This window comes from Salvelinus alpinus, chromosome 5 (genome assembly GCF_045679555.1).
Source record: "Salvelinus alpinus chromosome 5, SLU_Salpinus.1, whole genome shotgun sequence".
Lineage (NCBI taxonomy): Eukaryota > Metazoa > Chordata > Actinopteri > Salmoniformes > Salmonidae > Salvelinus > Salvelinus alpinus.
Window position 1 is genome coordinate 1,790,091 of NC_092090.1, and position 23,730 is coordinate 1,813,820.

The window sequence follows — 23,730 nt, forward strand, 5'->3', positions numbered from 1 at the left end:
TCTACTCTACTGTACTGTTCTCTACTGTACTGAACTGTCCTCTACAGGTCTGTCTGGTGTATGATGTACAGTTTGGACAGGTCTGTCTGATGTACAGTTTGGACAGGTCTGTCTGATGGACAGTTTGGACAGGTCTGTCTGGTGTACAGTTTGGACAGGTCTGTCTGATGTACAGTTTGGACAGGTCTGTATGATGTATAATGTACAGTTTGGACAGGTCTGTCTGGTGTACAGTGTGGACAGGTCTGTCTGATGTACAGTGTGGACAGGTCTGTCTGATATATGATGTACAGTTTGGACAGGTCTGTCTGATGTACAGTTCGGACAGGTCTGTCTGATGTACAGTTTGGACAGGTCTGTCTGGTGTACAGTTTGGACAGGTCTGTCTGATGTACAGTTCGGACAGGTCTGTCTGATGTACAGTTTGGTCAGGTCTGTCTGATGTACAGTTTGGACAGGTCTGTCTGATGTACAGTTCGGGCAGGTCTGTCTGATGTAAGATGTACAGTTTGGACAGGTCTGTCTGGTGTACAGTTTGGACAGGTCTGTCTGGTGTACAGTTTGGACAGGTCTGTCTGGTGTACAGTTTGGACAGGTCTGTCTGATGTACAGTTTGGACAGGTCTGTATGGTGTACAGTTTGGACAGGTCTGTCTGATGTATGATGTACAGTTTGGACAGGTCTGTCTGATGTATGATGTACAGTTTGGACAGGTCTGTCTGATATACAGTTTGGACAGGTCTGTCTGATGTACAGTTTGGACAGGTCTGTCTGATGTATGATGTACAGTTTGGACAGGTCTGTCTGATGTATGATGTACAGTTTGGACAGGTCTGTCTGATGTACAGTTTGGACAGGTCTGTCTGATGGACAGTTTGGACAGGTCTGTCTGGTGTACAGTTTGGACAGGTCTGTCTGATGTACAGTGTGGACAGGTCTGTCTGATGTACAGTTTGGACAGGTCTGTCTGATGTATGATGTACAGTTTGGACAGGTCTGTCTGATGTACAGTTTGGACAGGTCTGTCTGGTGTACAGTGTGGACAGGTCTGTCTGATGTATGATGTACAGTTTGGACAAGTCTGTCTGGTGTACAGTTTGGACAGGTCTGTATGATGTATAATGTACAGTTTGGACAGGACTGTCTGGTGTACAGTGTGGACAGGTCGGTCTGATGTACAGTTTGGACAGGTCTGTCTGATGTACAGTGTGGACAGGTCTGTCTGATGTATGATGTACAGTTTGGACAGGTCTGTCTGATATACAGTTTGGACAGGTCTGTCTGATGTACAGTTTGGACAGGTCTGTCTGATGTATAATGTACAGTTTGGACAGGTCTGTCTGGTGTACAGTTTGGACAGGTCTGTCTGATGTACAGTGTGGACAGGTCTGTCTGATGTACAGCTTGGACAGGTCTGTCTGGTGTATGATGTACAGTTTGGACAGGTCTGTCTGATGTATAATGTACAGTTTGGACAGGTCTGTCTGATGTACAGTTTGGACAGGTCTGTCTGATGTACAGTTTGGACAGGTTTATCTGATGTACAGTTTGGACAGGTATGTCTGGTGTACAGTTTGGACAGGTCTGTCTGATGTACAGTTTGGACAGGTCTGTCTGATGTACAGTTTGGACAGGTCTGTCTGATGTATAATGTACAGTTTGGACAGGTCTGTCTGGTGTAGTTTGGACAGGTCTGTCTGGTGTACAGTTTGGACAGGTCTGTCTGATGTACAGTTTGGACAGGTCTGTTTGATGTACAGTTTGGACAGGTCTGTCTGGTGTACAGTTTGGACAGGTCTGTCTGGTGTACAGTTTGGACAGGTCTGTCTGATGTACAGTGTGGACAGGTCTGTCTGGTGTAGTTTGGACAGGTCTGTCTGGTGTACCGTTTGGACAGGTCTGTCTGATGTACAGTTTGGACAGGTCTGTCTGATGTACAGATTGGACAGGTCTGTCTGATGTACAGTGTGGACAGGTCTGTCTGATGTACAGTTTGGACAGGTCTGTCTGATGTATGATGTACAGTGTGGACAGGTCTGTATGATGTACAGTGTGGACAGGTCTGTCTGGTGTACAGTTTGGACAGGTCTGTCTGATGTACAGTTTGGACAGGTTTGTCTGATGTACAGTTTGGACAGGTCTGTATGATGTATAATGTACAGTTTGGACAGGTCTGTCTGGTGTACAGTTTGGACAGGTCTGTCTGATGTACAGTTTGGACAGGTCTGTCTGATGTACAGTTTGGACAGGTCTGTCTGATGTATAATGTACAGTTTGGACAGGTCTGTCTGGTGTAGTTTGGACAGGTCTGTCTGGTGTACAGTTTGGACAGGTCTGTCTGATGTACAGTTTGGACAGGTCTGTCTGATGTACAGTTTGGACAGGTCTGTCTGATGTATAATGTACAGTTTGGACAGGTCTGTTTGATGTACAGTTTGGACAGGTCTGTCTGGTGTACAGTTTGGACAGGTCTGTCTGGTGTACAGTTTGGACAGGTCTGTCTGATGTACAGTGTGGACAGGTCTGTCTGGTGTAGTTTGGACAGGTCTGTCTGGTGTACCGTTTGGACAGGTCTGTCTGATGTACAGTTTGGACAGGTCTGTCTGATGTACAGATTGGACAGGTCTGTCTGATGTACAGTGTGGACAGGTCTGTCTGATGTACAGTTTGGACAGGTCTGTCTGATGTATGATGTACAGTGTGGACAGGTCTGTATGATGTACAGTGTGGACAGGTCTGTCTGGTGTACAGTTTGGACAGGTCTGTCTGATGTATGATGTACAGTTTGGACAGGTCTGTCTGATGTACAGTTTGGACAGGTTTGTCTGATGTACAGTTTGGACAGGTCTGTATGATGTATAATGTACAGTTTGGACAGGTCTGTCTGGTGTACAGTGTGGACAGGTCTGTCTGATGTACAGTGTGGACAGGTCTGTCTGATATATGATGTACAGTTTGGACAGGTCTGTCTGATGTACAGTTCGGACAGGTCTGTCTGATGTACAGTTTGGACAGGTCTGTCTGGTGTACAGTTTGGACAGGTCTGTCTGATGTACAGTTCGGACAGGTCTGTCTGATGTACAGTTTGGTCAGGTCTGTCTGATGTACAGTTTGGACAGGTCTGTCTGATGTACAGTTCGGACAGGTCTGTCTGATGTAAGATGTACAGTTTGGACAGGTCTGTCTGGTGTACAGTTTGGACAGGTCTGTCTGGTGTACAGTTTGGACAGGTCTGTCTGGTGTACAGTTTGGACAGGTCTGTCTGATGTACAGTTTGGACAGGTCTGTATGGTGTACAGTTTGGACAGGTCTGTCTGATGTATGATGTACAGTTTGGACAGGTCTGTCTGATGTATGATGTACAGTTTGGACAGGTCTGTCTGATATACAGTTTGGACAGGTCTGTCTGATGTACAGTTTGGACAGGTCTGTCTGATGTATGATGTACAGTTTGGACAGGTCTGTCTGATGTATGATGTACAGTTTGGACAGGTCTGTCTGATGTACAGTTTGGACAGGTCTGTCTGATGGACAGTTTGGACAGGTCTGTCTGGTGTACAGTTTGGACAGGTCTGTCTGATGTACAGTGTGGACAGGTCTGTCTGATGTACAGTTTGGACAGGTCTGTCTGATGTATGATGTACAGTTTGGACAGGTCTGTCTGATGTACAGTTTGGACAGGTCTGTCTGGTGTACAGTGTGGACAGGTCTGTCTGATGTATGATGTACAGTTTGGACAAGTCTGTCTGGTGTACAGTTTGGACAGGTCTATATGATGTATAATGTACAGTTTGGACAGGTCTGTCTGGTGTACAGTGTGGACAGGTCTGTCTGATGTACAGTTTGGACAGGTCTGTCTGATGTACAGTGTGGACAGGTCTGTCTGATGTATGATGTACAGTTTGGACAGGTCTGTCTGATGTACAGTTTGGACAGGTCTGTCTGGTGTACAGTTTGGACAGGTCTTTCTGGTGTACAGTTTTGACAGGTCTGTCTGGTGTACAGTTTGGACAGGTCTGTCTGGTGTACAGTTTGGACAGGTCTGTCTGGTGTACAGTTTGGACAGGTCTGTCTGATGTATGATGAAAAGTGTTCAACTAAATTTCTCTAGTCATGCTGAGGCATAATTGATGAGATTTGATGTTTGCCTCGTCATGAATTATAAATATGATGTTTTCTCTCTTTTCCAGGTCCAGCACGAGGCCTTGCACATCTGTTTACCAGGAGAGAGAGCCTTGTCACCAGAGATAGAGTCCTGCAACTACAGATACTGAGGCCTTATCTAACACTGTATCAGGACCATTCTGCAGAGGAACCACCAGCTGAGTCCATTAATAACAACCTGACAGTTTCAGTTGTCTGGAGAAAAGGACCAGAAGTCATTGAGAGCAAGACAAGAGTCCCTGCCAAGGATTATGCCAATATAGCCTCCTCAGTATCTCCAGCAGACAACCACTCTAGAGGTGCTAACGCAGTCCCTCTCCAGCAGTAACCATGGACGACCATTGGCAGAACAATGTGAACCAGCAGGGCACTGAGATCCCCACCTACGGGGAGGGAGGCGGCCAGGAGTACCCCTACCAGGCTGACTTCCCTCAGCAGGAAGGAGGGGGAGACGAGGATGCCAGGAGCGATGCCACGGAGGGTCACGACGAGGACGCAGAGGCCATGTACGAAGGAGAGTACCAGGGGATCCCCCACCCTGACGAGATCAAGGCGGCCCAGCGGGCGGCCAGGGCCGAGGCCAGGAAGAAGGCCCGGCTGGCAGCAGCGATGCCGGATGAGGAGGACCTGGCAGAACAGTACGAGAACATCATGGAGGACTGTGGGCATGGCCGCTTCCAGTGGACCCTGTTCATCGTGCTGGGCATGGCGCTGATGGCGGATGGCGTGGACGGATTTGTGGTGGGCTTCGTGTTGCCTAGCGCCGAGAAGGACATGTGCTTATCCAACGCCAACAAGGGCATGCTGGGTAAGTCACAGGTAAAAGTTATTTGGGGGCGGTTCAATAAAACCTGTTGTTATGGAACACCTTCTGAGAATGGTTCTTCTAAACTGTTTATGATAGTCTCTACATACTAAACTGTTTATGATAGTCTCTACATACTAATAGGTATACTGTATTGGATGGACTGCTGCCTGCTTCCTTGTGTTCAGCCTGTGTCCAGCTAATCAGAGAGTCTACCCTGTAGTGTTGGGCATGTAGCTGTCAGTCAAACACCATGGGGTCCTTCTGTCTCTGACACCCATGAAGATGCCTAAGGCCTGACTAAAATGAAGACAGTATCTGCTTGCACGAAGGAGAAGTAGACCTACCTGGCTCTACAATGATCAGTCTCAGTTTTCCCTGATCTTCAGCTAAATCAAATCAAGAGACAGAGATGGGTTTAGTGGCTTGTCCTTGGGGCTTCTGCTATAGCTCCCTCTCATGCCACCGACCTGCCAAAGCACTGAAGCTACATCCTGTTGTAACAGAGCACACTGAATACTGCCCTTCTACACTGTCTGCTTGACGTTAGTCTACAGTCATCAGTTATGCTATAACCACCCAGAACGTGTTATAACCTCTACAGTCATCAGTTATGCTATAACCACCCAGAATGTGATGTAACGTCTAAAGATATGCTGTAACCATCCAGAACGTGTTATAACCTCTACAGTTATCAGTTATGCTGTAACCACCCAGAACGTGTTATAACCTCTACAGTTATCAGTTATGCTATAACCACCCAGAACGTGTTATAACCTCTACAGTTATCAGTTATGCTATAACCACCCAGAACGTGTTATAACGTCTACAGTTATCAGTTATGCTGTTACCACCCAGAACGTGTTATAACCTTTACAGTTATCAGTTATGCTATAACCACCCAGAACGTGTTATAACCTCTACAGTTATCAGTTATGCTATAACCACCCAGAACGTGTTATAACGTCTACAGTTATCAGTTATGCTGTTACCACCCAGAACGTGTTATAACCTCTACAGTTATCAGTTATGCTGTAACCACCCAGAACATGTTATAACGTCTACAGTTATCAGTTGTGCTGTAACCATCCAGAAAGTGTTATAACCTCTACAGTTATCAGTTACGCTGTAACCACCCAGAACGTGTTATAACCTCTACAGTTATGCTGTAACCATCCAGAACGTGTTATAACGTCTACAGTTATCAGTTATGCTGTTACCATCCAGAATGTGTTATAACGTCTACAGATATCAGTTATGCTGTAACCATCCAGAACGTGTTATAACGTCTACAGTTATCAGATATGCTGTTACCATCCAGAACGTGTTATAACGTCTACAGATATCAGTTATGCTGTAACCATCCAGAACGTGTTATAACGTCTACAGTTATCAGTTATGCTGTTACCATCCAGAACGTGTTATAACGTCTACAGATATCAGTTATGCTGTAACCATCCAGAACGTGTTATAACCTCTACAGTTATGCTGTAACCATCCAGAACGTGTTCTAACGTCTACAGTTATCAGTTATGCTGTTACCACCCAGAACGTGTTATAACATCTACAGTTATCGGTAATGCTGTTACCACCCAGAACGTGTTATAACCTCTACAGTTATCAGTTATGCTGTTACCATCCAGAACGTGTTATAACGTCTACAGTTATGCTGTTACCACCCAGAACGTGTTATAACGTCTACAGTTATCAGTTATGCTGTTACCATCCAGAACGTGTTATAACGTCTACAGTTATCAGTAATGCTGTTACCATCCAGAACGTGTTATAACGTCTACAGTTATGCTGTTACCACCCAGAACGTGTTATAACGTCTACAGTTATGCTGTTACCATCCAGAACGTGTTATAACGTCTACAGTTATCAGTTATGCTGTTACCATCCAGAACGTGTTATAACGTCTACAGTTATGCTGTTACCACCCAGAACGTGTTATAACGTCTACAGTTATCAGTTATGCTGTTACCATCCAGAACGTGTTATAACGTCTACAGTTATCAGTTGTGCTGTAACCACCCAGAACGTGTTATAACCTCTACAGTTATGCTGTAACCACCCAGAACGTGTTATAACGTCTACAGTTATGCTGTAACCATCCAGAACGTGTTATAACGTCTACAGTTATGCTGTTACCACCCAGAACGTGTTATAACATCTACAGTTATCAGTTATGCTGTAACCACCCAGAACGTGTTATAACGTCTACAGTTATGCTGTTACCACCCAGAACGTGTTATAACGTCTACAGTTATCAGTTATGCTGTAACCACCCAGAACGTGTTATAACCTCTACAGTTATGCTGTAACCATCCAGAACGTGTTATAACCTCTACAGTTATCAGTTATGCTGTTACCACCCAGAACGTGTTATAACGTCTACAGTTATGCTGTAACCATCCAGAACGTGTTATAACGTCTACAGTTATCAGTAATGCTGTAACCACCCAGAACGTGTTATAACGTCTACAGTTATCAGTTATGCTGTAACCATCCAGAACGTGTTATAACGTCTACAGTTATCAGTAATGCTGTTACCACCCAGAACGTGTTATAACCTCTACAGTTATCAGTTATGCTGTAACCATCCAGAACGTGTTATAACGTCTACAGTTATCAGATATGCTGTTACCATCCAGAACGTGTTATAACCTCTACAGTTATCAGTTATGCTGTTACCACCCAGAACGTGTTATAACGTCTACAGTTATGCTGTAACCATCCAGAACGTGTTATAACGTCTACAGTTATCAGTAATGCTGTTACCACCCAGAACGTGTTATAACGTCTACAGTTATCAGATATGCTGTTACCATCCAGAACGTGTTATAACGTCTACAGTTATCAGTTATGCTGTAACCATCCAGAACGTGTTATAACGTCTACAGTTATCAGATATGCTGTTACCATCCAGAACGTGTTATAAAGTCTACAGTTATCAGATATGCTGTTACCATCCAGAACGTCAATATGTTATCCAGCCCCAGACCCTCCAACTGAGTTAACAAGACCCTGACACCAGAACAGACCCATTCATCGTGTTATCCAGCCCCAGACCTTCCAACTGAGTTAACAAGACCCTGACACCAGAACAGACCCATTCATTGTGTTATCCAGACCCTCCAACTGAGTTAACAAGACCCTGACACCAGAACAGACGCATTCATTGTGTTATCCAGACCCTCCAACTGAGTTAACAAGACCCTGACACCAGAACAGACCCATTCATTGTGTTATCCAGCCCCAGACCCTCCAACTGAGTTAACAAGACCTTGACACCAGAACAGATCCATTCATTGTGTTATCCAGCCCCAGACCCTCCAACTGAGTTAACAAGACCCTGACACCAGAACAGACCCATTCATTGTGTTATCCAGACCCTCCAACTGAGTTAACAAGACCCTGACACCAGAACAGACCCATTCATTGTGTTATCCAGACCTTCCAACTGAGTTAACAAGACCCTGACACCAGAACAGACCCATTCATTGTGTTATCCAGCCCCTCCAACTGAGTTAACAAGACCCTGACACCAGAACAGACCCATTCATTGTGTTATCCAGCCCCTCCAACTGAGTTAACAAGACCCTGACACCAGAACAGACCCATTCATTGTGTTATCCAGACCCTCCAACTGAGTTAACAAGACCCTGACACCAGAACAGACCGATTCATTGTGTTATCCAGACCCTCCAACTGAGTTAACAAGACCATGTCACCAGAACAGATCCATTCATTGTGTTATCCAGCCCCAGACCCTCCAACTGAGTTAACAAGACCCTGACACCAGAACAGACCCATTCATTGTGTTATCCAGCCCCTCCAACTGAGTTAACAAGACCCTGACACCAGAACAGACCCATTCATTGTGTTATCCAGCCCCTCCAACTGAGTTAACAAGACCCTGACACCAGAACAGACCCATTCATTGTGTTATCCAGCCCCTTCAACTGAGTTAACAAGACCCTGACACAAGAACAGACCCATTCATTGTGTTATCCAGCCCCTCCAACTGAGTTAACAAGAACCTGACACCAGAACAGACCCATTCATTGTGTTATCCAGCCCCAGACCCTCCAACTGAGTTAACAAGACCCTGACACCAGAACAGACCGATTCATTGTGTTATCCAGACCCTCCAACTGAGTTAACAAGACCCTGACACCAGAACAGACCCATTCATTGTGTTATCCAGCCCCAGACCCTCCAACTGAGTTAACAAGACCCTGACACCAGAACAGATCCATTCATTGTGTTATCCAGCCCCTTCAACTGAGTTAACAAGACCCTGACACCAGAACAGATCCATTCATTGTGTAATCCAGCCCCTTCAACTGAGTTAACAAGACCCTGACACCAGAACAGACCCATTCATTGTGTTATCCAGCCCCAGACCCTCCAACTGAGTTAACAAGACCCTGACACCAGAACAGATCCATTCATTGTGTTATCCAGACCCTCCAACTGAGTTAACAAGACCCTGACACCAGAACAGACCCATTCATTGTGTTATCCAGCCCCAGACCCTCCAACTGAGTTAACAAGACCCTGACACCAGAACAGAGCCATTCATTGTGTTATCCAGACCCTCCAACTGAGTTAACATGACCCTGACACCAGAACAGACCCATTCATTGTGTTATCCAGACCCTCCAACTGAGTTAACTAGACCCTGACACCAGAACAGATCCATTCATTGTGTTATCCAGCCCCTCCAACTGAGTTAACAAGACCCTGACACCAGAACAGACCCATTCATTGTGTTATCCAGACCCTCCAACTGAGTTAACAAGACCCTGACACCAGAACAGACCCATTCATTGTGTTATCCAGCCCCTCCAACTGAGTTAACAAGACCCTGTCACCAGAACAGACCCATTCATTGTGTTATCCAGCCCCTCCAACTGAGTTAACAAGACCCTGATACCAGAACAGACCCATTAATTGTGTTATCCAGACCCTCCAACTGAGTTAACAAGACCCTGATACCAGAACAGACCCATTCATTGTGTTATCCAGCCCCTCCAACTGAGTTAACAAGACCCTGTCACCAGAACAGACCCATTCATTGTGTTATCCAGCCCCAGACCCTCCAACTGAGTTAACAATACCCTGACACCAGAACAGACCCATTCATTGTGTTATCCAGACCCTCCAACTGAGTTAACAAGACCCTGACACCAGAACAGACCCATTCATTGTGTTATCCAGCCCCTCCAACTGAGTTAACAAGACCCTGACACCAGAACAGACCCATTCATTGTGTTATCCAGACCCTCCAACTGAGTTAACAAGACCCTGACACCAGAACAGACCCATTCATTGTGTTTCTCACCCCCAGCCACTCCCCCAGCCCCTCCCCCAGCCACTCCCCCAGCCCCTCCCCCAGCCACTCCCCCAGCACCTCCAGCTGTGACTGAGCTGTGACCTGGTTGAAGGCTAACTGTGATGCCTGAGGCCTGGTACAAGGACATACCGTTTGTAGAGGGGTAGCGTTTCGAAGGATACTAATCCACAGTGAGGTGCACTGACAGCCCACCACAGCAACACATGCCGCTAGTCTAAGCTGCTTATCCACTGTAATTAGGACTGTAGTATAAACCCAGGACAGTGGAGGCCCTAGAGACATGAGACATATACTGTAGCTGCTTACTCCACTGTAATTAGGACTGTAGTATAAACCCAGGACAGTGGAGGTCCTAGAGACATGAGACATATACTGTAGCTGCCTACTCCACTGTAATTAGGACTGTAGTATAAACCCAGGACAGTGGAGGCCCTAGAGACATGAGACATATACTGTAGCTGCTTATCCACTGTAATTAGGACTGTAGTATAAACCCAGGACAGTGGAGGCCCTAGAGACATGAGACATATACTGTAGCTGCTTACTCCACTGTAATTAGGACTGTAGTATAAACCCAGGACAGTGGAGGCCCTAGAGACATGAGACATATACTGTAGCTGCTTACTCCACTGTAATTAGGACTGTAGTATAAACCCAGGACAGTGGAGGTCCTAGAGACATGAGACATATACTGTAGCTGCTTACTCCACTGTAATTAGGACTGTAGTATAAACCCAGGACAGTGGAGACCCTAGAGACATGAGACATATACTGTAGCTGCTTACTCCACTGTAATTAGGACTGTAGTATAAACCCAGGACAGTGGAGGCCCTAGAGACATGAGACATATACTGTAGCTGCCTACTCCACTGTAATTAGGACTGTAGTATAAACCCAGGACAGTGGAGGCCCTAGAGACATGAGACATATACTGTAGCTGCTTACTCCACTGTAATTAGGACTGTAGTATAAACCCAGGACAGTGGAGGTCCTAGAGACATGAGACATATACTGTAGCTGCTGACTCCACTGTAATTAGGACTGTAGTATAAACCCAGGACAGTGGAGGCCCTAGAGACATGAGACATATACTGTAGCTGCTGACTCCACTGTAATTAGGACTGTAGTATAAACCCAGGACAGTGGAGGCCCTAGAGACATGAGACATATACTGTAGCTGCTTACTCCACTGTAATTAGGACTGTAGTATAAACCCAGGACAGTGGAGGCCCTAGAGACATGAGACATATACTGTAGCTGCTGACTCCACTGTAATTAGGACTGTAGTATAAACCCAGGACAGTGGAGGCCCTAGAGACATGAGACATATACTGTAGCTGCTTACTCCACTGTAATTAGGACTGTAGTATAAACCCAGGACAGTGGAGGCCCTAGAGACATGAGACATATACTGTAGCTGCTGACTCCACTGTAATTAGGACTGTAGTATAAACCCAGGACAGTGGAGGCCCTAGAGACATGAGACATATACTGTAGCTGCTTACTCCACTGTAATTAGGACTGTAGTATAAACCCAGGACAGTGGAGGTCCTGGAGACATGAGACATATACTGTAGCTGCTTACTCCACTGTAATTAGGACTCTAGTATAAACCCAGGACAGTGGAGGCCCTAGAGACATGAGACATATACTGTAGCTGCTTACTCCACTGTAATTAGGACTGTAGTATAAACCCAGGACAGTGGAGGTCCTAGAGACATGAGACATATACTGTAGCTGCTTACTCCACTGTAATTAGGACTGTAGTATAAACCCAGGACAGTGGAGGCCCTAGAGACATGAGACATATACTGTAGCTGCTTACTCCACTGTAATTAGGACTGTAGTATAAACCCAGGACAGTGGAGGCCCTAGAGACATGAGACATATACTGTAGCTGCTTACTCCACTGTAATTAGGACTGTAGTATAAACCCAGGACAGTGGAGACCCTAGAGACATGAGACATATACTGTAGCTGCTTACTCCACTGTAATTAGGACTCTAGTATAAACCCAGGACAGTGGAGGTCCTAGAGACATGAGACATATACTGTAGCTGCTTACTCCACTGTAATTAGGACTGTAGTATAAACCCAGGACAGTGGAGGTCCTAGAGACATGAGACATATACTGTAGCTGCTTACTCCACTGTAATTAGGACTGTAGTATAAACCCAGGACAGTGGAGGCCCTAGAGACATGAGACATATACTGTAGCTGCTTACTCCACTGTAATTAGGACTGTAGTATAAACCCAGGACAGTGGAGGCCCTAGAGACATGAGACATATACTGTAGCTGCTTACTCCACTGTAATTAGGACTGTAGTATAAACCCAGGACAGTGGAGGCCCTAGAGACATGAGACATATACTGTAGCTGCTTACTCCACTGTAATTAGGACTGTAGTATAAACCCAGGACAATGGAGGCCCTAGAGACATGAGACATATACTGTAGCTGCTTACTCCACTGTAATTAGGACTGTAGTATAAACCCAGGACAGTGGAGGTCCTAGAGACATGAGACATATACTGTAGCTGCTTACTCCACTGTAATTAGGACTGTAGTATAAACCCAGGACAGTGGAGGTCTTAGAGACATGAGACATATACTGTAGCTGCTTACTCCACTGTAATTAGGACTGTAGTATAAACCCAGGACAGTGGAGGCCCTAGAGACATGAGACATATACTGTAGCTGCTTACTCCACTGTAATTAGGACTGTAGTATAAACCCAGGACAGTGGAGGCCCTAGAGACATGAGACATATACTGTAGCTGCTTACTCCACTGTAATTAGGACTGTAGTGTGTTAGTGTGTTAACATCCACATGGATCCCTCTGTCTTCATTTAGAAGTTGTTGTCACTGTGTTAACATCCACATGGATCCCTCTGTCTTCATTTAGAAGTTGTTGTTACTATGTTAACATCCAAATGGATCCCTCTGTCTTCATTTAGAAGTTGTTGTTACTATGTTAACATCCAAATGGATCCCTCTGTCTTCATTTAGAAGTTGTTGTCACTGTGTTAACATCCAAATGGATCCCTCTGTCTTCATTTAGAAGTTGTTGTTACTATGTTAACATCCAAATGGATCCCTCTGTCTTCATTTAGAAGTTGTTGTTACTATGTTAACATCCAAATGGATCCCTCTGTCTTCATTTAGAAGTTGTTGTCAGTGTGTTAACATCCAAATGGATCCCTCTGTCTTCATTTAGAAGGTGTTTTTTGACCCAGATTATGTCACTGTGTATTGCTAGATTATGTCACTGTGCTTTGACTTCACACATGATTCAGTTCAGTGAATGTGGGGGCTCAAGGCTCATAGCAGAGTGGATATCTTGAAAAATGACTTTCCCTGTTTCCTAATTCAGTAAGACCAGGTCAATAGGACAACGTGTCAAAGTGAGCCACCTAGTGGAGGAGAGGACGTCCACTCTGCTATGAGCCTTGAGCCCCTGTGTAAAGTCTGGCAGCACACCATTACTGTACTATGAGCCTTGAGCCACTGTTTAAAGTCTGGCAACATAACATTACTGTACTATGAGCCTTGAGCCACTGTGTAAAGTCTGGCAGCACCACATTACTGTACTATGAGCCTTGAGCCACTGTGTAAAGTCTGGCAACATAACATTACTGTACTATGAGCCTTGAGCCACTGTGTAAAGTCTGGCAGCACATCATTACTGTACTATGAGCCTTGAGCCACTGTGTAAAGTCTGGCAGCACAACATTACTGTACTATGAGCCTTGAGCCACTGTGTAAAGTCTGGCAGCACAACATTACTGTACTATGAGCCTTGAGCCACTGTGTAAATTCTGGAAGCACAACATTACTGTACTATGAGCCTTGAGCCACTGTGTAAAGTCTGGCAGCACCACATTACTGTACTATGAGCCTTGAGCCACTGTGTAAAGTCTGGCAACATAACATTACTGTACTATGAGCCTTGAGCCACTGTGTAAAGTCTGGCAGTACAACATTACTGTACTATGAGCCTTGAGCCACTGTGTAAAGTCTGGCAGTACAACATTACTGTACTATGAGCCTTGAGCCACTGTGTAAAGTCTTGCAGCACAACATTACTGTACTATGAGCCTTGAGCCACTGTGTAAAGTCTGGCAGTACAACATTACTGTACTATGAGCCTTGAGCCACTGTGTAAAGTCTGGCAACATAACATTACTGTACTATGAGCCTTGAGCCACTGTGTAAAGTCTGGCAGTACAACATTACTGTACTATGAGCCTTGAGCCACTGTGTAAAGTCTGGCAGCACAACATTACTGTACTATGAGCCTTGAGTCACTGTGTAAAGTCTGGCAGCACAACATTACTGTACTATGAGCCTTGAGCCACTGTTTAAAGTCTGGCAGCACAACATTACTGTACTATGAGCCTTGAGCCACTGTGTAAAGTCTGGCAGCACAACATTACTGTACTATGAGCCTTGAGCCACTGTGTAAATTCTGGAAGCACAACATTACTGTACTATGAGCCTTGAGCCACTGTGTAAAGTCTGGGAGCACAACATTACTGTACTATGAGCCTTGAGCCACTGTGTAAAGTCTGGCAGCACAACATTACTGTACTATGAGCCTTGAGCCACTGTGTAAAGTCTGGAAGCACAACATTACTGTTCTATGAGCCTTGAGCCACTGTGTAAAGTCTGGCAGCACAACATTACTGTACTATGAGCCTTGAGCCACTGTGTACAGTCTGGCAGCATAACATTACTGTACTATGAGCCTTGAGCCACTGTGTAAAGTCTGGCAGTACAACATTACTGTACTATGAGCCTTGAGCCACTGTGTAAAGTCTGGCAGTACAACATTACTGTACTATGAGCCTTGAGCCACTGTGTAAAGTCTGGCAGCACAACATTACTGTACTATGAGCCTTGAGCCACTGTGTAAAGTCTGGCAGTACAACATTACTGTACTATGAGCCTTGAGCCACTGTGTAAAGTCTGGCAACATAACATTACTGTACTATGAGCCTTGAGCCACTGTGTAAAGTCTGGCAGTACAACATTACTGTACTATGAGCCTTGAGCCACTGTGTAAAGTCTGGCAGCACAACATTACTGTACTATGAGCCTTGAGCCACTGTGTAAAGTCTGGCAGCACAACATTACTGTACTATGAGCCTTGAGCCACTGTTTAAAGTCTGGCAGCACAACATTACTGTACTATGAGCCTTGAGCCACTGTGTAAAGTCTGGCAGCACAACATTACTGTACTATGAGCCTTGAGCCACTGTGTAAAGTCTGGCAGCACAACATTACTGTACTATGGGCCTTGAGCCACTGTGTAAAGTCTGGCAGCACAACATTACTGTACTATGAGCCTTGAGCCACTGTGTAAAGTCTGGCAGCATAACATTACTGTACTATGAGCCTTGAGCCACTGTGTAAAGTCTGGCAGCACAACATTACTGTACTATGAGGCTTGATTGACAGACTGACAGAATGAGATTAGGTGTGGGGATGATATACTGTCTGTCCGTCTGTCCGTTGGTCCATCCGTCCGTCTGTGTCCCTGCGGATTTGTTACTGTAGTGTCAATGTACTACTGGCTCATGTATATCTGTCTGTCTGTTTATGTCCCTGGCAGTACTAATACCTCTGTCTCTTTCTCTGTCTTTCTGTCTCTCTGTCTCTCTCTGTCTCTCTCGCTCTCTCTCTCAATTCAATTCAATTTGCTTTATTGGCATGACGTAACAATGTACTGTACATATTGGCGAATATTGTCAACAGGACAACAATAATAACAATAACCAAGGGTCAAAATAACCATATGCTGAACAATAACAATAAGCATACAGTAGAGTACATGTGCAGGTTGATTGGTCTGTCAGACACTGTCCCTCAACTTATGGCAGGCAGCAATGTAGTGCTCTGCCAACCCACAGCTCTCTGCGTCCTCCCCCAAGAGGACAGGTAGCCTATCCTCATCAGAGAGGTCTTTGAAACCTTGAATAAGAGTTTTACATTTTGAGAAATGAAACTCTCTAATTGTTTTTTATCTTTTACATTTTGTCTCGGGTTCTGCTGTGGTGCAGTGTTTGCACAGCCTTTCCTCTACAGGGAGCCATGTTTTCCTGTGTCTACCCTTCTCAATGGCAAGGCTGTGCTCACTGAGCCTGTACTTTGTCAAGGTTTTTCTAAGGTTTTGATCAGTAACCTTGGTCAAATAGTTTGCCACACGCTGGGAGTTTGGGCTCCTGAGTGGTGCAGTGGTCTAAGGCACTGCATCTCAGTGCTAGAGGCGTCACTGATTGTCCTTTCTATTGTCCTTTCTGGTTCAATTCCAGTCCCATAGGGCGGCGCACAATCAGCCCGGGTTTGGCCTGTTTAGGCTGTCATTGTAAATAAGAATTTGTTCTTAACTGACTTGCTTGGTTAAATAAAGCATTATAGAGCTCCTGGTCAGTAATTGGGCAGTCCAATGGATTTTGATTGTCCTTTCTATCTGGCATTGTTCTGCATCACTTTTAACGGTGTTATAGAGTGTTTTAAAATGGGTTGTCCATATGTCAAGATTGTATATCACTAATTCCTCCTGTATTCAATTTTTTTGGGGGGGTTTTCCAATTTTTCCAGAAGTTGTTTGTGTTTATGGACTGGGGCGGCAGGTAGCCTAGTGGTTAGAGGGGGTACTGCAGGTAGCCTAGTGGTTAGAGCGTTGGGCTAGATCTAATCCCCAAGCTGACAAGGTAAAAATCTGTCAAGGCAGTTAACCCACTGTTCCTAGGCTGTCACTGTAAATAAGAGTTTGTTCTTAACTGACTTAGTTAAATAAATAAATCTAAATAGCGTCAGCTGTTGTGCTGTGCTTTTTTGGTTCTGAGTGTACGTTTATATAGTTTTAAAGTCTCACAGCAATGAAGGCGTAATTCACCATTATTTGGGTCTCTGTACTTTTGGTTTGATAGTGTTCTAAGTTTTTTCCTTATACTTTTACAATCTGCATCAAACCAGTTGTCATCTATGGCCTTTTTTGTTTCGTTTTTTTTTATCAATTTCCATTGTGCTTCTTTTGCCGTTTGCCTGAATATATAGTTGATGTTTTGTACTGATTGATGCCTACTTTACTGTGAGTGAATGTGCTATCCAGAAAGTTATCTCAGAGTGTTTGGATAATTTGGTTACTGGTTGCTTTCTGGTTTTCTTCTGTGCTGTTTTGGGCCCATCTGTATGAATGTCTGATGTTGTACAGCTTACTGGGCTGTGAATGTCTGATGTTGTAGTTCGGATTTGTACCAAATTATCAATCCTCCAGAGTCTCTGCCTTTATTGACAGAGCTGTGTTTCTCTCTCTCTCTGTTAACAGGTCTGTTGGTGTACGTGTCGATGATGGTGGGGGCAATCGTGTGGGGCAGCCTGGCGGATAAGATGGGCCGTAGGAAATGTCTGATCTACTGTCTGGCCATCGACTGTGTCTTCAGCTTCCTGTCCTGCTTCGCTCAGGGATACGGATTCTTCATCTTCTTCAGGTTCTGCTCCGGCTTCGGGTGAGATGACACTCTGTTGCTGAGATGGAGAGAGAGATGGAGAGAGAGATGGAGAGAGATATGGTGAGAGAGGAATGGAGAGAGGGATTGAGAGAGAGATGGAGAGAGATGGATGTAGAGAGAGGGATGGAGAGAGAGGGATGGAGAGAGGGATGGAGAGAGGGATGGAGAAAGGGATGGAGAGAGGGATGGAGAGAGAAGAATGGAGAGAGAGATGGAGAGAAAGATGGAGAGAGAGGGATGGAGAGAGTAATGGAGAGAGTGGGATAGAGAGAGAGATGGAGAGAGAGAGGGATGTTAGATGGAAACTAATGGTTCAGATATAAGGGGTATTTGTGACTGGCTGGCTGACCGGCCAATCAAATGTTCCTGGATCGTATTGAAAGGAATAAGGAAGTCCCTGATGTGACCCTGGTGTCCTGTGGGTCAGTCAGCCTTATGGGGTGAGCACCACTACCTTCTCACATCAACATAAAGGTCACAGAACACAGTGCTTTCATAATGATTACTGCAGGCTAGCTCTGTCTGGAGGACGCCCTGAGCCCAGCTCTGTCTGGAGGACGCCCTGAGCCCAGCTCTGTCTGGAGGACGCCCTGAGCCCAGCTCTGTCTGGAGGACGCCCTGAGCCCAGCTCTGTCTGGAGGACGCCCTGAGCCCAGCTCTGTCTGGAGGACGCCCTGAGCCCAGCTCTGTCTGGTGAACGCCCTGAACCCAGCTCCGTCTGGAGGACGCCCTGAGCCCAGCTCCGTCTGGAGGACGCCCTGAGCCCAGCTCCGTCTGGAGGACGCCCTGAGCTCTGTCTGGAGGACGCCCTGAGCCCAGCTCTGTCTGGAGGACGCCCTGAGCCCAGCTCTGTATGGAGGACGCCCTGAGCCCAGCTCCGTCTGGAGGACGCCCTGAGCCCAGCTACGTCTGGAGGACGCCCTGAGCTCTGTCTGGAGGACGCCCTGAGCCCAGCTCCGTCTGGAGGACGCCCTGAGCCCAGCTCTGTCTGGAGGACGCCCTGATCCCAGCTCTGTCTGGAGGACGCCCTGAGCTCTGTCTGGAGGACGCCCTGAGCCCAGCTCTGTCTGGAGGACGCCCTGAGCCCAGCTCTGTCTGGAGGACGCCCCATGAGCCCAGCTCTGTCTGGAGGACGCCCTGAGCCCAGCTCTGTCTGGAGGACGCCCCCTGAGCCCAGCTCTGTCTGGAGGACGCCCCCTGAGCCCAGCTCTGTCTGGAGGACGCCCTGAACCCAGCTCTGTCTGGAGGACGCCCTGAGCCCAGCTCTGTCTGGAGGACGCCCTGAGCCCAGATCTGTCTGGAGGACGCCCCCTGAGCCCAGATCTGTCTGGAGGACGCCCCCTGAGCCCAGCTCTGTCTGGAGGACGCCCTGAGCCCAGCTCTGTCTGGAGGATGCCCCCTGAGCCCAGATCTGTCTGGAGGACGCCCTGAGCCCTGTCTGGAGGACGCCCTGAGCCCTGTCTGGAGGACGCCCTGAGCCCTGTCTGGAGGACGCCCCCTGAGCCCAGATCTGTCTGGAGGACGCCCTGAGCCCTGTCTGGAGGACGCCCCCTGAGCCCAGATCTGTCTGGAGGACGCCCTGAGCCCAGCTCTGTCTGGAGGACGCCCTGAGCCCAGCTCTGTCTGGAGGACGCTCTGAGCCCAGCACTGTCTGGAGGACGTCCTGAGCCCAGCTCTGTCTGGAGGACGCTCTGAGCCCAGCTCTGTCTGGAGGACGCTCTGAGCCCAGCTCTGTCTGGAGGACGCCCTGAGCCCAGCTCTGTCTGGAGGACGCTCTGAGCCCAGCTCTGTCTGGAGGACGATCTGAGCCCAGATCTGTCTGGAGGACGCCCCCTGAGCCCTGTCTGGAATACGCCCTGAGCCCAGCTCTGTCTGGAGGACGCCCCATGAGCCCAGCTCTGTCTGGAGGACGCCTCCTGAGCCCAGCTCTGTCTGGAGGACGCCCCCTGAGCCCAGCTCTGTCTGGAGGACGCCCTGAGCCCAGCTCTGTCTGGAGGACGCCCCCTGAGCCCAGCTCTGTCTGGAGGACGCCCTGAGCCCAGCTCTGTCTGGAGGACGCCCCCTGAGCCCAGCTCTGTCTGGAGGACGCCCTGAACCCAGCTCTGTCTGGAGGAAGCCCTGAGCCCAGCTCTGTCTGGAGGACGCCCTGAGCCCAGCTCTTTCTGGAGGACGTCCTGAGCCCAGCCCTGTCTGGAGGACGTCCTGAGCCCAGCCCTGTCTGGAGGACGCCCTGAGCCCAGCCCTGTCTGGAGGACGCCCTGAGCCCAGATCTGTCTGGAGGACGCCCCCTGAGCCCTGTCTGGAGGACGCCGCCTGAGCCCAGCTCTGTCTGGAGGACCCCCTGATTCCAGCTCTGTCTGGAGGACGCCCTGAGCCCAGCTCTGTCTGGAGGATGCCCTGAGCCCAGCTCTGTCTGGAGGATGCTCTGAGCCCAGCTCTGTCTGGAGGACGTCCTGAACCCAGCTCTGTCTGGAGGACGCCCTGAGCCCAGCTCTGTCTGGAGGACGCCCTGAGCCCAGCTCTGTCTGGAGGACGTCCTGAACCCAGCTCTGTCTGGAGGACGCCCTGAGCCCAGATCTGTCTGGAGGACGCCCCCTGAGCCCAGTCCTGTCTGGAGGACGCCCTGATCCCAGATCTGTCTGGAGGACGCCCCCTGATCCCTGTCTGGAGGACGCCCCCTGAGCCCAGCTCTGTCTGGAGGACGCCCTGAGCCCAGCTCTGTCTGGAGGACAGCCCTAACCCAGCCAAGGCCCGAAGATCATAACATCATGGTCCAGTCCCAAATGGCAGCCTATTCCCTATGAAGTTCACTTCCTCTGGGCTCTGGTCAGAAGATCACTTCCTCTGGGCTCTGGTCAGAAGTTCCCTTCCTCTGGGCTCTGATCAGAAGTTCCCTTCCTCTGGGCTCTGGTCAGAAGTTCCCTTCCTGTGGGCTCTGGTCAGAAGTTCCCTTCCTCTGGGCTCTGGTCTGAAGTTCCCTTCCTCTGGGCTCTGGTCAGAAGTTCCCTTCCTCTGAGCTCTGGTCAGAAGTTCCCTTCCTCTGGGCTCTGGTCAGAAGTTCCCTTCCTCTGGGCTCTGGTCAGAAGTTCCCTTCCTCTGGGATCTGGTCAGAAGTTCCCTTCCTCTGGGCTCTGGTCAGAAGTTCCCTTCCTCTGGGATCTGGTCAGAAGTTCACTTCCTCTGGGATCTGGTCAGAAGTTCCCTTCCTCTGGGATCTGGTCAGAAGTGGTGCATTACAAAGGGAATAGGTGACACTTGGACACACATCTTAACAGAACCCTTTACAGGGAGCCAAAGAGAACAGGTCCAGGTGTCTGGGGTTTTGTGTGGTTGGAACGTGAACGAGTCCCATGTTAGTTACGAAGCAACAGAAGAGCTGGGGTTTTGTGTGGTTGGAACGTGAACGAGTCCCATGTTAGTTATGAAGCAACAGAAGAGCTGTTCTTAATCTATTTCAAACAAAGTCCACAGAACAGGCAGAAAATACCTCCTCAAGAGGATTCCCACCTCATTTCACTGTTTCAACATTCCTGCTCATCTTAAAGAATATATTCAGCGTGTTTAAATGTCTCTAATATCTGGTGTATTGTTCCACCAGGATCGGAGGGACTATCCCCATCGTGTACACCTACTTCGCAGAGTTCCTCCAGATGGACAGGAGAGGGGAGCACCTTAGCTGGCTGTGTATGTTCTGGATGTTTGGTGGACTCTACGCCTCCTTCACCGCCTGGGGAATCATCCCTCACTACGGTACCAAGCCATATTGCTGTTATGTAATACTTTATGAATGTCATACTAGATTAATTGAGCGGTTTGGGCTTGATCTGATGCACTCTTTGAGCTCAGCTGTAACGTCACCCAGCAGGTAATGGACCTGACTGTGCTGTTGTTGTTGTTATTGATGATGATGGTGGTGATGATGGTGGTGATGGTGGTGATGATGGTGATGATGGTGGTGATGATGGTGATGATGGTGGTGATGATGGTGGTGGTGGTGGTGATGATGGTGGTGGTGATGGTGGTGATGGTGATGATGATGGTGGTGATGATGGTGATGATGATGATGGTGAGGATGATGGTGATGATGATGATGATGGCAGTGATGGTGGTGATGGTGGTGATGATGATGATGGTGATGATGGTAATGATGATGGTGATGGTGATGATGGTGATGATGGTGATGATGATGGTGGTGATGATGATGATGATGGTGGTGATGATGATGATGATGGTGAGGATGATGATGATGGTGGTGATGATGATGATGATGGTGAGGATGATGATGATGGTGGTGATGGTGGTGGTGATGGTGGTGATGATAGTGATGGTGATGGTGGTGATGATGGTGGTGATGATGGTGTTGATGGTGATGGTGTTGATGGTGATGAAGGTGATGGTGGTGATGGTGATGGTGGTAATGATGGTGATGATGATGGTGATGCTGATGATGATGGTGATGATGATGATGTGGTGATGGTGGTGATGATGATGGTGGTGATGATGGTGTTGATGGTGATGGTGGTGATGGTGATGGTGGTGATGATGATGATGGTGATGGTGGTGATGATGATGGTGGTGATGGTGATGGTGGTGATATTGATGATGGTGATGATGGTGATGATGGTGATGATGATGATGATGATGATGATGATGGTGGTGATGATGGTGATGATGATGGTGGTGGTGATGATTGTGGTGGTGATGGTGATGATGGTGGTGGTGGTGATGATGGTGGTGGTGATGGTGGTGATGATGATGGTGATGATGATGATGGTGGTGATGGTGGTGATGGTGGTGGTGATGGTGATGATGGTGGTGGTGGTGATGATGGTGATGATGGTGATGATGATGGTGATGGTGATGATGATGATGATGTGGTGATGATGGTGGTAATGGTGATAGTGATGATGATGATGGTGGTGATGATGGTGATGGTGGTGATGATGGTGATGGTGGTGGTGGTGATGATGGTGGTGGTGATGATGGTGATGATGATGATGATGATTGATGGTGGTGGTGATGGTGATGATGGTGGTGGTGGTGATGATGTTGGTGGTGATGGTGATGATGGTGGTGATGATGGTGATGGTGGTGATGATGGTGGTGATGATGATGGTGATGATGGTGATGGTGAGGATGATGATGGTGGTGATGGTGGTGATGATGGTGGTGATGGTGGTGATGGTGATGATGGTGATGATGATGTTAGTGATGATGATGGTGATGATGGTGATGGTGAGGATGATGATGGTGGTGATGGTGGTGATGATGGTGGTGATGGTGGTGATGGTGATGATGGTGATGATGATGTTAGTGATGATGATGTTGGTGATGATGGTAATGAGGATGATGATGGTGAGGATGATTTTATAATCATTATTATTGTTGATGTTGTTGTTGTTGTTGATGTACACCACCGTTCAAAAGTTTGGTGTCACTTAGAAATGTCCTTGTTTTTGAAAGAAAAGCTTATTTTTTGTCTATTAAAATAACATCAAATTGATCAGAAATACAGTGTAGACATTGTTAATGTTGTAAATGACTATTGTAGCTGGAAACGGCTGATTTTTTATGGGAAATATACATAGGCGTACAGAGGCAATTTCGCGCATGGAAAAGCCTTCATTTCTCAGAACAAGAATAGACTGACGAGTTTCAGAAGAAAGTGCTTTGTTTCTGGCCATTTTGAGCCTGTAATCGAATCAAAAGGATCTACTAATGATCAATTAGCCTTTTAAAATGATAAACTTGGATTAGCTAACACAACGTGCCATTGGACCACAGGAGTGATGGTTGCTGAAAATGGGCCTCTCTACGCCTATGTAGATATTCCATAAAAGAATCTGCCGTTTCCAGCTTCAATAGTCATTTACGACATTAA

At 47.2% G+C, this 23,730-nt stretch overlaps 1 protein-coding gene across 1 annotated transcript in view; it reads left to right on the forward strand.

The window, feature by feature from the left end:
- Window positions 1-4,212: 4,212 nt before the first annotated feature.
- sv2ba (synaptic vesicle glycoprotein 2Ba) overlaps window positions 4,213-23,730 on the forward strand; it is a 30,170-nt gene continuing 10,652 nt past the window's right edge. Inside the window, exons 1-3 of the mRNA XM_071400171.1 lie at window positions 4,213-4,972; window positions 17,666-17,846; window positions 21,448-21,599. Coding sequence (XP_071256272.1) covers window positions 4,495-4,972; window positions 17,666-17,846; window positions 21,448-21,599 — 811 coding nt within the window. The 5' untranslated portion in view covers window positions 4,213-4,494. The remainder of the gene's footprint in view (window positions 4,973-17,665; window positions 17,847-21,447; window positions 21,600-23,730) is intronic.